This window comes from Grampus griseus, assembly GCF_964374135.1.
Source record: "Grampus griseus genome assembly, chromosome: 14".
NCBI classification, from domain to species: domain Eukaryota; kingdom Metazoa; phylum Chordata; class Mammalia; order Artiodactyla; family Delphinidae; genus Grampus; species Grampus griseus.
In genome coordinates, this window is record NC_139008.1 from 45,979,649 (window position 1) to 45,997,873 (window position 18,225).

General features: G+C 39.8%; 1 protein-coding gene across 1 annotated transcript in view; it reads right to left on the reverse strand.

Annotated features, from left to right (window-relative positions):
* The window catches only part of MACROD2 (mono-ADP ribosylhydrolase 2), a gene marked incomplete at its 3' end in the record, with an annotated part of 1,963,559 nt that overhangs the window by 107,107 nt on the left and 1,838,227 nt on the right, over positions 1–18,225 (reverse strand). The window contains 2 exon segments of the mRNA XM_082670986.1: positions 13,183–13,251; positions 18,003–18,065. Coding sequence (XP_082527112.1) covers positions 13,183–13,251; positions 18,003–18,065 — 132 coding nt within the window.

Here is an 18,225-nt window from a genome sequence, read left to right on the forward strand (position 1 = left end):
AGAACAGTTAAGTAGGAGGAGGAGAAAGAATGAGTGGAGATGGAAGAACTGATGATCGTAAACTCAGGAGACACTCTTTCTGGGAGTGAAGTGGGAGCAGAGTCTGATGTGCTCTGTTAGCTCAACCTTGGGGGAAGCAGAGGGGAAGAGTTTGGGAGGGGCTTTGACCTTGGACAAAGAAGGTTGTCAGGAAGAGGAGGGCGTATGTGTGGAAGGGTAACCTGAGCTCCTCCTGCTGATCCTGGCAAACGTGTGTTAGGTAATGAATACGTAGCTGCCGATCCAAGTTCTCTGGATGAGTCTACACCAGGACTTCCAGTTGGAAGGAAGCTCTGACAAGCAGAAAGCAGAAAACTGTACGATGAGAAAAGATGGTTCTTATTTTCCTAAAACTGAAAAGAAAGATTCAGAGAAGTTCAGTGCCTGTGCTTGGAGTAGTCTCAAGGTCTTAAGGGTCAACAGAAATGTTTGTCTCATTACGTGGTTAGGATAGAGTTATTGAGTGAATATTTAGTAATGACTCTGCTTCAGAACGTGGTTGGCACAGACAGCATTTATGGATGGTTTAGGTAAACTGTAACAGTTGAATGGCTTTTGAAAAACATGTCTTTTGAAAAACATGTCTTTTGAATGACTTAGATCGTTATGAGTCTCCCAGTATCACAAAAACATCATAACTCAAAGATCAAGCTGGGAGAAATCTTATCTTGCAGATTCATGTTGGGTCTAAAACAGTGTCTAAAACCCCGATCTTCCAGTTTATCCCTCCCCCCTTACACCCTGGTAACCATAACTTTGTTTTCTACATCTGTAACTCTATTTCTGTTTTGTAGATAAGTTCATTTATACCCTTTTTTTTAGATTCCAAATGTAAGTGTGTGTGTTGTTTTGTGTATGCACACGTGTATATGTGAGGGTTACTGTCCTTTTGGCCTGAGAAAGAAGGTTAATTTCTAAATGAAATAGAAAACTTTCCATTAAATGCTATCAATGTTTGTTAGGAAACCTTGTCTTTGTACTTGATTAAAAAAATGTTTGTCTTTGCCACTAGCTAGCCAATCATTCTTTACTTTTTGTTAAGGAATGCAGCAGTTCTGAAACACTCTCTGTCTCTCACAATAAATATACCCACCCTGGGAACAGTGGTGGGAAGAACAGATGACAACAAACATCATTAAGAATGAGGCAGGATACACATTTTTGGTCATGGAAACCTAGTGTCAAAAACTGAGAGGCGGGCTTCCCTGGTGGCGCAGTGGTTGGGAGTCCGCCTGCCGATGTGGGGGGCGTGGGTTCGTGCCCCGGTCTGGGAGGATCCCACGTGCTGCGGAGCGGCTGGGCCCGTGAGCCCTGGCCGCTGGGCCTGTGCGTCCGGAGCCTGTGCTCCGCGGCGAGGGAGGCCGCGGCAGTGAGAGGACCGCGTACCGCAAAAAAAAAAAAAAAAAAAAAACAAAACAACTGAGAGGCTACATCATTTTCTGAAACTTGGGAGAATATTCCCTCAAAAACACTGTGCCACAATGGATTTAAGAAACTCAGTCTCCATTTTTTAAAAGTTAGTTTACTATTGCTTATTTTTATTATAACAGTGATTATGATTTATCGAAAACAAAACTTTAAACTATATTTTTAAATTCTTCTGGATAGGATGTGAGATTGTTTCCCAAACTATAATTTGTTGGATTAAAAATGTTTTATATATGAAAAAAATGACAAACAAATCAATTTTTTTAAATAAGATTTGGTCAATTAAAATCGGAAATGCCACATGCCTCAATCTCCCCTGAACTTCTCAATGCATGTCAGCATGTTGAAGGCTCTGAAAAGTCCTGCAATGTGGAAACTACCTGTCTAAACCTGTACTTTCTAAAATGTTTTGGCTGCTGAATTCTTTTATCATTCATTTACACTTATTAACATCCTAATGGATGCTATACAACTTTAAACATGGGAATATCTGAGCAAGAGCCCCACCATGTTATAGATCTGAAGTGAATTCTTTTACATTGCCTTTCTCCAGTGTCTCTGCCCAGTCCAAATATGACCTTGTGCCATCCTACATGAACCACTGTCATGGTCTGCTTTTCAGAGAAGTCAGATCTTAAGCAGTGGCAAAAGTACATATCTTCAAAATTAATACTGGAAATCCTTTAAAATGCCTTTAGAATATTCAGCTCTTAACTCAAATTTTTTTTTTTTTTTTGCGGTACGCGGGCCTCTCACTGTTGTGGCCTCTCCCATTGTGGAGCACAGATTCTGGACGCGCAAGCTCAGCGGCCATGGCTCACGGGCCCAGCCGCTCCGCGGCATGTGGGATCTTCCTGGACCAGGGCACGAACCTGTGTCCTCTGCATAGGCAGGCAGACTCTCAACCACTGTGCCACCAGGGAAGCCCTTAACTCAAATATTAATGTATATTTGATTTCAATGCACATTAAAGTCTGAGAATCACTGGGTTAATCTGAAACTCATTTCATAGGAAATTAGGCTGGTTTAATCAAAATTACAATAAAGTACCACCTCACACCAGTCAGAACAGCCATCATTAGAAAGTCTACAACCACAAATGCTGGAGAGGGTGTGGAGAAAACGGAACCCTCTTACACTGTTGGTGGGAATGTAAGCTGGTGCAGCCACTATGGAAAACAGTATGGCAGTTCCTCAAAAAACTAAAACTAAACACTCAAATCCAGCAATCCCACTCCTGACATATATCCAGACAAAACTGTAATTTAAAAAGATACATGCACCCCTATGTTCATAGCAGCACTATTCACAATAACTAAGACATGGAAACAACCTAAATGTCCATCAACAGATGAACAGATAAAGAAGATGTGGTGTGTGTATATATATATATATATACACACACACAATGGAATACTACTCAGCCATAATAATGAAATAATGCCATTTATAGCAACATGGATAGACCTAGAGATTATCATATTAAGTGAAGTAAGTCAGAGAAAGACAAATACCATATGATATCATTTAATATGTGGAATCTAAAATATGACACAAATGAACTTATCTACAAAACAGAAACAGACTTACAGACACAGAGAACAGACTTGCGGTTGCCAAGAGGGAGGGGACTTGGGGGAGGGATGGACTGGGAGTTTGGGGTTAGCAGATGCAAACTAGTATATAGAGAATGGATACACAACAAGGTCCTACTATATAGCACAGGGAACTATATTCAATATCCTGTGATAAAGCATAATAGAAAAGAATATAAAAAGGAATGTATGTATATGTATAACTGAATCACTTTGCTGTACAGAAGAAATTAATACAACATTGTAAATCAACTATACTTAAATAAAAAATAAAAATCAAAGAAAATTAGACTGCTCTTAGCAGATGCTCTGGATTTATCCAGATTGGCTAGGAATACACCTTTTATGGGACTATCTTAAAGAGTTATTCCAAACATTATTTTTTATACTAATTAACAAGATAGAAAAAAATTATACTCTTAGAATAGTACATTTTTAGGAGTCAAAGTTCAACAAACATTCTTAAATATGTGTGAGTGATATTATAATGTTGATTTATAGACTGAAAAGACTTCGTGTATTTTTGGTGGGGTGAGTACCCATCTTGTTATCCCTGGTCCCAGTGTGATTGCTTGCCCTGGTATAATTATTAATAGCACCCTCATCACTCTCAAAAGTGCGCTTGCTTTAAAGATGTATGATTACTCTTATTAGGCCACGCTGACAAAAGCATCCTAAAATATGGATATATGGACCTTCCATTCTAGGTCTTTTCTATAAGAGAATAAAATGCAAAGCAGGTAGAAGGAGCTATAGAAGGAACAAAAGGAAAGTCTATGTATGGTATTCAAGCCAGGCTACCCAGCTATCAAATCCTTGGTGAATGGGGGCCAGACAGAGAGTTCTGAAGTACTCCTGCTTGCCTGTATAGTTTACTCCAGTTGTTTTCACTGTTCAACTGGTCTCTGCCAGTATGATGGACCAGAGCATGATGTACCTTGATGGGCAGCCACTGGGCCACAGCTGTTGCTAAATATTTTGAATATCACCTGTGATCGAGCTTCTTTAACTTTATACATGTCAATAGATTTGGTAATGATTCAACGAGACACAGGAGTCCTGTTTGGAGTAGTTAAAATTCTGAAGCCAACACATATATTTAACAACAATAATTGTAAAAAAATAATGTTGTCAACACCTGCTGAAAGTCTACCACGTTTGAGCAGCTGTTACAAGCACTTTCACTTTTCACGACCCTGTGATATAAATATTATTATTATCCCCACTTTACAAAGGAGAAAACCGAGGCACAACCTAAAAAAGTTGGCCACACAGTGGTGATGTGAATGCAGAATAAATTGAGGCTCATAAAGGCGACATGACTTGCCCCAAAGAACTTAAAAACTAGGCCAGTGAATCCGAAAATAGATTACAGGACTCCTTGCCTTCATTCAGACCCATTAGGACCAACAGTTAGACCCTACTGTGTGTTGGACAAGGGTTACTATTCCACTCAGTTGATTTCCATAACCTAGTCTGGGATGATTTTCTTTCCAAGCCTTTCCACCAGATCTTTAGAAATACACCCAAGAGATCATATAACTGAATTGACTGCTACAAATATGTAATTACAGTCACACTTAATTTGTAAGGAAAAAAATATATATGTGAAAATGTGATTGGACAGCAACTGCTACTTGCCTTCCAATTGCTATATATATGTTAAACTATATGTATATTAAAATATATGTATTTTTAAATTTTTATTTATTTTTTTGCTGTACGTGGGCCTCTCACTGTTGTGGCCTCTCCCGTTGCGGAGCACAGGCTCCGGACGCGCAGGCTCAGCGGCCATGGCTCACGGGCCCAGCCGCTCTGCGGCATGTGGGATCTTCCCAGACCGGGGCACAAACCCATGTCCCCTGCATCGGCAGGCGGACTCTCAACCACTGCGCCACCAGGGAAGCCCAAAATATAGGTATATTTTTAACTATACTAAATGGGAGATAAATATAATTTTAATACTAAAAAGTAGATACATGATTTTTGTCTACTTCCACCTATTTAATCCGATTTTAAACATATTTAATCAAAGTATTTGAAAAGCTTATCCAAAAAGCCTTACCATAAATTAAGCATAAATAACTAGCCTCAGCCACTGGAAATAATCTATATACATTTATCATTTAGAAGAAGTTTAGTTTTTTTCTCTTATAGTGTAAGAATATCCAAATCTGAAAGTGAACAAACAGGGAAGTCTCTGGCTCAAATTTACATTTGTGTTTTTACAGCATAACATTTTGGGGAAAATTCACTTCTGAAATAGAATTCTGAAAGCGGAACTTCATCTAATATGAGCCTTAAAAATAGTAATAAATATTTTGGGACAGTGGCCACGACATTAGGAGAATTATAAGTGGCCCATTATTTATGATGGGTTCTATATCCAATACTGAGGACTTACTATGCACAAGTCACTGTGTTGGTCTTGAAACATGAAAATGAATGAGATTTGGTATCTGATTTCAAGATATTTACATTCTAGTGAGTTGGATATGTCATGTATAAAATATTGATACAAGGCACATGATATATTTTAAACAAATTTATAAGAAACAGTAGAAAGGACAGTTCACTATTGTATGGGATGAAATGTAATAAGGAGGGGAGAAATCAAGAAAGATGAAAATGTGCATGCCCCCACCAACCACCCCACATTATCTAGTATAATTCCTGTACTTGAAATGTTGGTTCAGTTAATTTGATAGAAGGAGGGGCGGGAGAAAGGGAGGGAGGGGAGGAGGAAGAGAGGAAGGGAAAAATGAAGTAAAAGACTGATGTAAAGGTAAGATATTGGAAGTGAATCTTGAATAAACAGATGTGGCAGAATGAGGGCCGAACACTGTAGGCCAGTGGTATTTGGGAAATGACAAACATGTGAGTTGGGCTACAGAGTAGGGTACATGTGGGGTATGAGGAAGTATGGAACCAGACCATACAGAAAGGGGTTTGGGCTTTATATCTGGTGGGTTATATAGTTGGAGGTTTCTGTGTAGTCATTTCTTTGTAAGACTTCCACTATGGGTTAGAGTCAAGGCTATAATGTGGACCAAGTAGGCTGGTCTCTTCTGTTGCCTCAGTCTTACTGCCCTGCTGGCTTCTCTTGGGTCTCAGCTTTCCCATGCTGCCCTCTCACTGTATCCTAGCCCCCTCAGGCAAGGAATATCCCTTGCTCCAGAAGCATGATTTGGTGGGATGGAAAGAGCATGGTTGGGAGCAGTATGATGGGAAGAGCATGACGGGAAGCAGTATGGTAGGATGGAAAAAGCATGGTTCAGGCAGACTTTGTTTCCAAATTCTGGTTCTACCTTTTGGATAACTGGACAAGTTTCTCAAACTTTCTGAGCCTCAATTACCTGCAAAATTGGGATAATAATACTGACCTTTTAAAAGTAATGAGATATTATTACTTTATACTCATTGAACTGGCAAAAATTAGAAATAACAAAAATAATGATTGCTGATGGAAATACGAATTGTTATAGTCTTTTGGGAAAGCAGTTTGGCAGTATCTGTTAAAAACACATACTCCTCAAAGAACTCACACTTTTGGACTCTTTCCCATGCAAAAAAAAGCACTGCTTGTAAAGATATATGAGAAAAAGACATCTATTGCAGCATTGTTTGTATGGCGATAAAGTGGGAAGAAAGTGCTTGCTCATCACAGTATAATGGTTGAATAAATTATAGTGCATCCAAGCTATGGAATATCACTTGAGCTTTAAAATGGATAAATTAGATCTACACAAATGACTTGGAGGGATTTCCACAAAGTTTTTCTGTCTGTTAACAACAAGTGCATAGAATATGATACAGTTTTTATAAAATAAACACATACATTTAACAATGGCTAAAAATTTTGTGCCTCTTACTGTGTATCAGATACTCCTTGACATGTTTAAGGGGATTGACTTGTTTTAATGTTCAGTAACCTGTGACGGAGGTGTTATTATCATCCCCATTTCACATATGAGGAAACTGAGGCACACAGAGACTAAGTAACTTGCCCAAGGTCACACAGGTCAGAGGAGAGCTGGAATCTGAACTCCGGAAGTTGAAATCAGAGACTAGATTCTTAATCAGCGTGTTTTACTCTCTGAATAACTGGAAGGTGGGAAGTAAACAAACAAGATAAAAGGGAAATTACATTAAAGTCATGCATCATATGATGGATTTATATACAATTTTATGTGGGTGTGTATATTCAGAAAGTGATGCATGAAGGAATGGTCCCCAAAATGCGATGGTAGTTATCTCAGGGAGCTGTGATTGCACATGTGCTTTTATTCTATTCCTTATATGCCCTTTAATTATTTGAATTTCCTACAATGAACATATATTATTTAAAGAATCAAAAAAGGGAATAAACTCTATTCATTGTAGAAAAAAAGATTTGTATGCATTTTTAAATTTATTTGGGTTTTCTTACAGGAATGATCATGAACATCTACAAAGATAAAAGCATGTTCCTGGCCAGTATAGAATTTAAAACTGAAACCAAAGAAACGACTCAAAATGGAAATTGGGTAAGTAAATTATGGTCTTTTGCTTATTGGAATATACAATTAAATAACATTAGACTATCAAAAGACATGGAAAAAATTTTGCAATCTATTGCTATATTTAAAAGACAATTTCAAACTAGCATACATTGCAGAATACCCTAAAAATACTTCATATATATATGTGTGGTAGCTTAGAAAATGTCTGGAAGTTTATATACCAGCATACTACATATGTTTATTTCTGGGGATTGAGAGTATGAGTGATATTTTTCATTTCTTCTTTTGCTTATTTTTTCATTTAATAAACACACATTACTTTTAAAATAATAAATGTAAGCAATAAAAAATATCTTAATATTTTCCCTAGTAAATCAATGAAAAATCAAGATCTCATCCTGAGGAACTGATCATAGATACACACCCAGATTTATCTAAAATGTATATACTGCATTTCTCTATTATTTATAATAGAGAGAAAAACTGTAAATAACTACATCTAACATTAGGACACTGGTTATGTAAATTGTGGGACAACCATATGGTGAAATATTATGCCTCCAATAAAAAACATGCCTTTGAGAAATTTTTAAAGACATGGGAAAATATTCATGGTATATTGCTAACTGAAAAAACAGGACTTTTTGGGTTTTTTTTTTACAGTTTAAACCTTAAAGGGAAAATCATTATATGCTTTTACATTTTATACTTTTCTGCATTTAAAAATACTTTACAATAAATATGCATTATCTTACAAGTAGAAAAATAAATGTTATTTTAAAATAGAATAAAATACTATCATTTTTGAGGATTATGTAAGATCATGCAAGTATTAGCCATGGGAATCAACACTGATAAAACAGTTCCCCTCTCCCCACCCACCGCGGACACCTTTCTCTTTCTCCTTCCTGACTCTCAGGTTACCTTTTTGTGAAATGAAAAATAGATTGTACAGAAATGTAAAGCACTGAGTAGAGCACACACTCCATATATCTTGGTTCTTTCCCCTTCACTGAACTACCAGAGGGCAGCGGCTCTCATTCCACCTTTCAGACTCTTACCATCCAAGAGTGATAGCCCTGGGTGTCACGGTGTATCCAGACACTGCATCAGTGCAGATCTAGGACAGGGGAGAGCTCTGTCCCACGGTGGTGGGTAGCGGGGAGGATGCTTTGTAGGGTGATAATGGATTTCTAGAATAGGGAAAGGACTAAAAAGAATCCTATTAGGGAAGCCTGAGGGGAATTTCATAGGTGGCCCAATGTTTTGTTTCTCTCCAACGATTTAGACAAGGAATAGAACAGAAACTTCTGGAGTCGACACCACTGGCCCAGGCCTACAGCTACCCGTGGCTGGGAGCATTTATGCTCATCTCTTGCACATTCCTGAATCCGATTCCTCATATATAACCCCATCCTTTCTGTGCTGTCCTCTTTGGCAAGGCTGACTCTTGCTGGAACTTTCTCCCTATCCTACAGAAATTTTGACCTGTAGGAGGCCTGAAACTAGATGAAGGGTTAATGTGTCCTTTGCCAAGTGACATCCCACTTCGTAAACAGCAGACAGCAATGCCATGACTTACGCCGAGCTCCAAAGGAATACTAGCTCAAGTGTGCATGCACCTGAGCATTAGTTGATTTTGTTAATATTCATGAGCATATGATTTGGTCTAGTTGCCCTTTAAATTCAAATTAGGCACTGATTAAATAATAAGACAGCAGAATCAGGATGTGTTTAAGCAGCACTTCCCCCCTCCCCACCCCCCCAGTAAGGTGCCTTGGTCTTGGGTGTGAGTGAGGATGAGCTATTAAGAGTGTTGAGATAACAGAACAGAGAGTTTTCCTTGAATTAAGCAGACTGACTATATCTTAAATAATGATGATGATGATAATTAAAAATAATAATAACTCTGCAGCAGTTTCAACCAGAATACTTGATATTCCTAATACAAATTTTACTCCTGGGTTTATAGCCTCTCCATCTGATTGCCTCTATATTTGTTAACTTAAATAGCCTTCACATTTGTACTCCTGGGTTTGTTTTTAAGGATTTAAAGTGTAAACTACCATTAAATCAATAATTGGAATATTTTTACCAGTAGAGAAAGAAATCTCTCAATAGATTAGTGTATGCCCTATTTTATAAAGGACCTCAGAGCCCCTATCAACCAACAGATATTTTCTCAGGTTTCTTTACCTTGGAGTTCCTTTCTATTCAGTCCTGGCTGCTGCATCCCTGGCATGCACCCCTTGTGTGGATGAATTATTCATCGGCATTCCTCCTTCTCACATCTCCTCCACCCAACTCAACTCCTGCCCACCCGAAGGCTGTGATGAGTCATTGGGAACAGGTGTCCTCCGTCTGGAGCTCACAAGCTCGCTCTTGATCCATAAGCCAATCAGCTGTACCTCCTGTTAGCAGCTTGCACTGTTAGCTGTTATGTGGGGTAAATGGGCAATAAACATCCATTCTTGGTACCCAGTGGGGAATATGTCTAGAACATTTGAACAAAATCGCTGGCCTAAGGAGACACCCCCAAAGACACTTCCTCCTGAAATTCTTCAACTTTCACATATCTGTTTTAATTTTTTAAAAATCTTATCTCCCAAACCAAGTGACATTAGCCAGCTCATTTTTTCTTTTGTTTTCAGTCCTTGTACCCTAGAAGACACCAGTTTCCTGTGGGAGCCAAAATTATAACAAATATAAAGCCAGCCAACCAACAAGCAAAGCTGAAAATAAATAATGAGGCTCAAAATCTTTGGGAATTATATTGGAAAGAATACTAAAAAAAGGCCAGTCCATAATATTCGTGATTCCAAGACTTAAGAAGAAGATGCTGGGTCAGGAGCAAAGCCTGGAAACAAAGACAAGAGAGCAAGGGCCCTTTGAAGAACTTTGGTCAGCAAAAATATTCTGCACTTAAACTGGAGAGTGTAATAAGCATTTTTATAAGCAGCCTTATAGCTGCAGAGCTCATAAATAGCCCAGATGTCACCAAGGAGATATATTTCTGCATGAAACTTACAATGGTGAATGCTTGAAATGAATTCTCAACATATACGAATGCCTTTTAACCTCGTCATGACCTCAATCTCGGAGGCATTCAATGGCAAATTCATTTATTTTTCATTCTAGGCTATGTATCTAAAATCAAGCTATGTATCTATCTCCACACTTGCAGATCTGTAAGCAATAGATGCTTGGCCTAAGCGTTGTAGTGATAATCCGTTAAAATAGTGGTCTTCTGTACATGCTATTTCAGAAGGAAAAGGCAAAAATCATAACCTGTATATTCTATTTTTAATGGAAACTGGATCACTTGTTAATGTGCATTTCAAAATTCTTTTCCTTAGATCCAGAGGTTAATGGATATTAATAATTTATTTTGGTAAAAACTTCACATTTAGTCTTATTAGGAAATTGCATTTGTGATATGTGACAGAACTCGTTGGCGTTACCACCATTAAAAGTTTCATGTAAAAAAACAAAACATCTAAAAGTGTTCCGAGAAATTGATCCTGGCAGGAGCAATTAATGGTGTGAGATCCTAAAAGCATGAAGAAACACCACAAACAGTGTGTTTCTATAAGGGTGTGATATCTCCAAACCAAACAACTCTACAGGAAAAATCTCAGTTTGAAGCACTTAAATTAGATTATTTCTTCTGTTTCCTAAACTCTGCCATTCCACTTCAGGACATTGAAAAATCTGTATCACAGCCTAAATGACTGCGATGTCCGAATTTATTTGCTTAGGATAAACACCACTCTTTGCCTTTTCACTCAGGTTTATTTCTCTCTCTAAGATGACCTAGAGTTAATTATGAGAACCTAGGTGATCTAACATGGTTTACATTTTTAGATATTCCAAAGAATTTTAAAACCAGGGATGTCAGAACACATATCTGAGTAGTATGAAGGGAGGTGCCAAGGGATTCAGTAAAAAAGTGACAATGAACTAGAAAAAGACCACCAAAAGCAACAGTATGGTGGATGCTGTGTTGGGCCACCCGCATCCTCCTTCAGGAAGGAAGAGCTCACTCTCCCAGTTGCAGGCATCCCTCATCCCTCTCAAGCTTCCAGGATCACCCCAGCAGAAGAGAGTTGCTTCATCCAAGGCCACACCCTTTCCCAAGGCAGCCAATGACAGATGACTTATCAAATGGGAGGTTTTAATAGCCAGACTCTCTCATCCCAACTGGACATCTCAGAATGGTCATGTCATCTTCAGACCATCTGTGGCTTCTGTTGAGAATGCCTTGTAGTTCAGTTTCTCCCTTTACCCAGTTCTGCATTCTTCCCTTTCCTTTCACAGGTGTTGATTCCAAAAGCTCCCCCTAATAAATGTCAGCTCCCTAATCTCCATCACAGTCTGTTTCCTGGGGAGCCCAGTCTGCACAGGTACCAGGTAAACAGTTTGAGCAATGGCTGTGTATTATTGTATTCTGTGAGGTAAATACAGTTACTATTCCCACTCTACAGAGGAGAAAAGTGAAGCACAAAGGAGTTAGTTACTTGTCATTACTTGGTAATTCCTTGTTAAGTACTTGAATGCCTTGTCAAAGATTACATACATTTCCAGTGGTAGAGACAGGATTTAAGCCTCAACCATCTGGTCCCAGAGTTCACAATCTTAGCAACTACCCTCCCTACACAGGACACCTTACTTAGAAAAACTGTTTACAGGCAACATGAAATGAAATGAATGATGCAAACAGTTGACTATTATTTTTAAAACCACTTTGATTTTCTAAACATTGATTCCAGGAGTAGCTAATATCAATCTTAAGTATGGATATATTTTCATATCACTCCCAACTGAAGAAATGCATTCAGCGTGTTTATCTAAAAGTTCCAAGTATATCACATGGTTTACCAGATGTCCATTTGTACAAATGTAACTATCTTGTCTACCATTCCAGAAGGGTTTTTAGTAGTTATCAATGACAGATATAAAATAATATAACTTTTGTGTGTGTGGACAGTTAATCAGGAGGGAAAGAAAATAAATGATGATTTCATTTTCCTTTAGATAATATATATCTTTAAAACTCTATTATCTGCACATGAATGTCCCCACTATTTCTCCCTCACATTTTCTCCTAGAACCTACATAAATTTTTCTTTTACTTTTTTATTCTTCTAAAGATACTTGGGCCAGCAACATTTTCTCATAGTAACTGTCCATAGAGTGAGGAATGATGTTCTTGCCAAAGATTTATTTTCAAGGATGCCTTTCAAACATTTCTTCTTTCTTATTCTGTCTAGATAATGGAGCTCTCTGGTAGACGGTTCTCAAATGAAGCCATTCCTGACAAGTAGCTGTAAACAGCCTAATTCTGGTGTTTCAAATAAACATCTTTAAACGTAATTTCTCCAATCATTCTATTGTTTCATGAACAGTTACTTTACAGAGGAACAAATGTAAATGGAGATATAAATTCTGAAAACGGTAGGTATGGAATAAAACAGAGGGGGTTGGCTATTTGTGTTGGAAATAGAGATGCTTAAAGAGAACTGGATAGATTTGCACACCGCTTCATTTTCCCATACAAATAAAACCCAAACGGTTTTCTAAGAGTTTGTGATTTTTTGATGTAGTAAGTGGCCTCATACCTTCATCTTTACAGACTTCAGCTGCCTCTTCTGAAGAAGGGCTGGGCACGGTGGCAGCGCTGGCACCATCTATAAGGCAGAAAGAGAAACACTGTCTCAGAGCCAAATACTGTCAGGTTGGAGCTTCCCTTCCCACCTCACCTCCTACTCTACCGAAGGAAGCAGGAGCCTGTTTCGTGCTGTAATACACTGAATGGTCTTTGAAGGGGCTTGGGTTTGTAACTCTCTTCTACGATTAATGGAACAAAAACCCTTCAGTTAAGACAGAGCCTGATGAACTACAAACTACCTTTTTGGTGAAGAAGACTGTTTGTTTGGTAGTATTATACTTTGGCATTTTGTTTCTTCCCTACCTCTAGAAGAATGGTACCTTATTTTTCTTAGTAAAAGACTGTGAAAGAAAGTATATCCTTGCAAATTTCTACAAAGTGCTTTTATGTGTGTGTTTTTAAAGTTTGGTTTTTCTTAGCACAGAACTTCTATTCCATTACGCCAGGCTGTCAAGCTGTAGGGAGCACATCTGATGGCTGTCAGAGAAGAGGTCCAGGAGAAGGGGTCATTTGTAGGAAAGCACCAAAAGCCGTTGGGTGACTTCATGTCAGCCAAGCACAGAGTGGCGACTAAGGAACTTGGAGGTCCGTGCCTGGGCCTCACAGCAGCAACTAACCTCGTCAGAGCTGGACTTTCTTCTTAATATTATCAGCACCCCAGTGACTCCACTAGTATTTGGGCTCCAGGATAATAACTAACTTACTAACACTAAAATAGTATATTTAAGACAGGAAGGGTTATCAAAATCATTTGGAATGGTTAATACTTGACAAATGGAAAAGGAATATTTACATTTTTTTTCATGCAGTAACAAGGTTATGGAACTAAAGATAACTCATACACGCATAGTGACTAACACACATTTAAAGGCTAATCGGATATCTTCTAGTATATCCTTCATCCATAATGTATATGACTGTTACTTTTAGGTCACACCTCTATCAGAACAGAGAGTAAGATTTTTGGTAGGGAGATAACTGGAGACAAATCACTTTCTTCTGTTAGATGACAAACTCCTGTTAACATCAAAAGAACAAACTACAGACTTTCAACCTTGCCTTGCTGTCACATCATCCCATTTCTCTGCTTCCCCTCACGGCAATACTCCCTAAAAGAACAGTCCATGTTATTGCTCTGGACTTCCTCATCTCACGGTCTCTCCGTAAAGCACTCCAACTGGCTTCGGTCGATCCTCCTTGAAGTATTCTCTTATCAAAGGTGTCAATGACCTCACTTTGCCAAACCCAATGGTCATTTCTCCTTTCTTATCTTCCTGGACTCCTCAGGGGCATTTCAGAGTCTACTCTGTTCTTTCTGAAACACTTTCTTGCTGTGACTGTTCCTTCTCCCCTGGTGCCACATGTCTAGAGGCCATGGTGTCCCAGGCCTCACTGTTCTCCTTATTTATATGTTCTCCCTAGTGAATCTCGCCCGTCACATGGTTTTAAGTATCATTTCTCTGCCAGTGACTCCCGAGCCTGTATCTCTGGTCCACATCTCTCCCTAGACATCCAGACTCAGATACCTAACTGGCTTCTTGACATCCCATATGGCCGAGAGTCCTCCTGAATTTACCATGGCCAAAACTGAACTATTAACTCTATTAATAAAAACTGCCCTGTGGCCAGTCTTTCACACGTCGGTAAGTGGCACCATCACCCATGTAGTTACTGCTGCTAAAAACCTAGGATGTAGCCTGGATTCTTCTTTTCCCTACGCCCTAGGTCCAATCCATCAGCACATCTTGTTACTTCTACCTCTGGAACAAAACACATCAGGCCATTTTGTCTCCATTTCCATAAACCTCCATCACTGCTCTCCTGCTATAGTCTTTCAACTGGTCTCACTTTTGTTCTTTTGACCCATTTTCATTCACAGGCAGAGTGAGCTTGTTAAAACAGATTAGGTCCCTCTACTGCTAACAACCTTCCACTGGCTTCTCCTTGTAGTTCTAACAAAATCAAATCTTCTGCAGTCAGACATAACCTGGCCCTATGATGTCTTCCCAAACCTCGCACCATGTTCTCCCTCATCCATCACGCTCCAGCCACTCTGAACTTCCTTCTCCAACCTGTTAAAATTGGCCTGAAATCATTTGCATTATCTGGACCCTCCATCTGAAATGCTCTCCCGCCATTTCATCATTGAGATTTCACTTTAATTACTGCTCCCTCAGGGAGTCCTCCCTGAGTCCAGCCAATGGAAAGTTGCCTTCTCAGGATTCCTTCTACATTACCTCATTTCTCCACGATGCATTTGTCACTATCATACTTTTTAAAAATTGTTTATTTTTGGATCACTGCCACCAGAATATAAGTTTCAAGGAAGCAAAGAAATTGTCTTTATTGTTTGCTGCCCTATTTCAGTGTCCAGAACAGTGCCTGGGTCACAGCAAAGCCCGGATAGGTATTTGTTAAACGGCTGTTTGAGGAATAGGACCTACCACTTTGATTTGATCATGACAGCATTTGAGATTGTGCTTTTTGTGTGATATGGAAGAGGTCTGCAGAGTCATGTAGTTAGAATTGAAGCTGGACATTCTATTGAATGAAAGGAAGCTACTTTTATTTTGGAAGAATAACAGTAGGTCAGAAGGACTTTAATGACCAGAACTGCGTCTCTGACTTCTCTGATCTTGGATTAAGGACGCAGAGCAGATACAACAATGTATGCTGACACTGGCCAAGAGCATAGACGAATCCTGCCATTGGGCTCTGTGCCGGCCACTTAGAAAAGCAAGCAGAGCCCCTCAGGGGTGCATTTAGGAATCTCCTCTACCATGAGAGGCACCCAGATTGCGGTGATGTTGCTGCCCATCCAAGAGGTGGAGAAGAGAGCTTGTATTCTACCACTCTCTCCTCACAGGCAAGATGGTCCTAAATCCATAAAGACACTGCCTGTTTTCAACTGATTAGGGGAAAAGAGATGAATAAATAAAAAGCAGGCAGATGTGTGTGCATGTCTGTATGTGTGTGCCTGTGTATGTGTATGTGTGTGTGTGTGTGTGTGTGAACAGGGGTGGGAGAAATCTATGTCGATAAAGACAGTTTGGGATAGAGCAGTGAAGGAATAAAACCTGTAAAACCACAATAGTCAGAGAATGGCCTCAGCTGTCAGCAGCTAGTTGATTAATACCCATCAGCCCCAAACAGTAAAAACAGTGACAGCTTTTCACAGAGGACTCATCTTCCACGGAGCATAACGGTGTGGTGGCCGGGAGCTGGGGGCGATGGTGGTGTGGATGACAACAGTTTTCTGTATTAGGACTTCATTCCATTGCAAGGACTACACTTTAGCAAAGGGAGCCAACTGACCCAGTGGCAGGTACACAAGGTCCTTGCTGCCTTGCTTCAGTGCCTTCTCTGATTGGCCTTCTTCAATTCCATCTTCCAGGTTAATAATAAAAGCTTTCAGTTCTCTAGCAAAAGTTCCAAGGTTAATGCAGGAACTTTTCAGTGAAAAACTTATCACACTACCTGGTTTATTTCTAAGAGTCCAGCATACGGTTTAGGATGCGGCAGGCACATGAGCAGAGCCCACTATTTCAAAGATGCCCCATCCGTTGGGCTCATTAGAACCAGAAGAATGACTTGGAAAACAGAAAGAAGAAGGAAATTTTTATTTTGATGGTTATGTTGATAACTGCAAAATTGTGTGAACCTTTTTTTTTTTTTTTTTTTTTTTGTTTCGGTAAGCGGGCCTCTCACTGTTGTGGCCTCTCCTGTTGCGGAGCACAGGCTCCGGACGCCCAGGCTCAGCGACCATGGCTCACAGGCCTAGCCACTCTGCGGCATGTGGGATCTTCCCGGACCGGGGCACGAACCCGTGTCCCCTGCATCAGCAGGCGGACTCTCAACCACTGCACCACCAGGGAATCCCTGTGAATCATTCTTTTAAAGGAGAGCATGCCTGAGTACAAAAGTGGGGAGGAAGAAAAGATAAACCTAAGGAGATGACAATCTCTTTTGAGTCTTAAGTGCCATTTTATTTTAAAAAGTTCAATTTATAATCTACAGTAGAAGATCTCTAAGCATTCCATTGGCTCATCTGTTCTTCAGTGAACAGAGTTGATGTCAGGAAGGCTTTGGATCTCATTGAGCTCTGGGTGTGGGGTAGTAAGCCTCTGTCACTCCTCACACCATCATCTACAACATACAGAGAAATGACCAGAAGCACGGCTCTTCAAAATTTAATGTAAAGCAGTAAAGGACACTCCATTCATTGTGGAAGGAAAGCCTCTGATATATTTCCTGTGAATTTTTTTAAATAATTTTTTTTGTTTGTTTGTTTGCTCCCTGTGGCATGCGGGATCTTAGTTCCCCGACCAGGGATGGAACCCACGCCCCCTGATTGGGAGCACAGAATCCCAACCACCGGACCACCAGGGAAGTCCCCCTGTGAATGTTTTTCATTTCATTTTTTCCTCCAAACGAAATCTGCTGAGTTTGACCTGCCCTCAGTCAGCCCAGCTCTGACATGGTCCTTCCAACCTCTGCCCATCCCGCGTAGAGCATCACTGAGCAAACTGCGATCACACGGGAGAAAAGTGGGGCTGGTGATTGAGACCTGAGAGGGAGGGTACCCTTCCGATTGGTGAGCCTGACACTTGTAGTTAACAGGGTTGGTGGCTTCCTGAGGGAGACCTGAACGAATATTGATATTAACCTGGTGAAACGGTATAAATATTTACAGAAAAGGGCACTGAGTAAAGCCATGTTCACCTCTGGGAATGAGGCCTAGGGGACGCCTCAAAAGAAACCTGAGCTCACCTGCTTCTTGGCCCTGCCCTTCCACTTCTTTGGCACTTGGCTTTTCCTGTGGACCGTTCTCACCTTTCAAGAAAACCGCAGAGGAAAAAAAAAGTATACATCAAGTCAGTTTATGAAATATCTCTTTATGGCTAATATGCACTGAAATTAATTGTAACCAGTGTAGCATGACTCCCCATAAAGCGAGGCAGAGAGATGAATCAGAGGCGTGAAACAGAAAAAT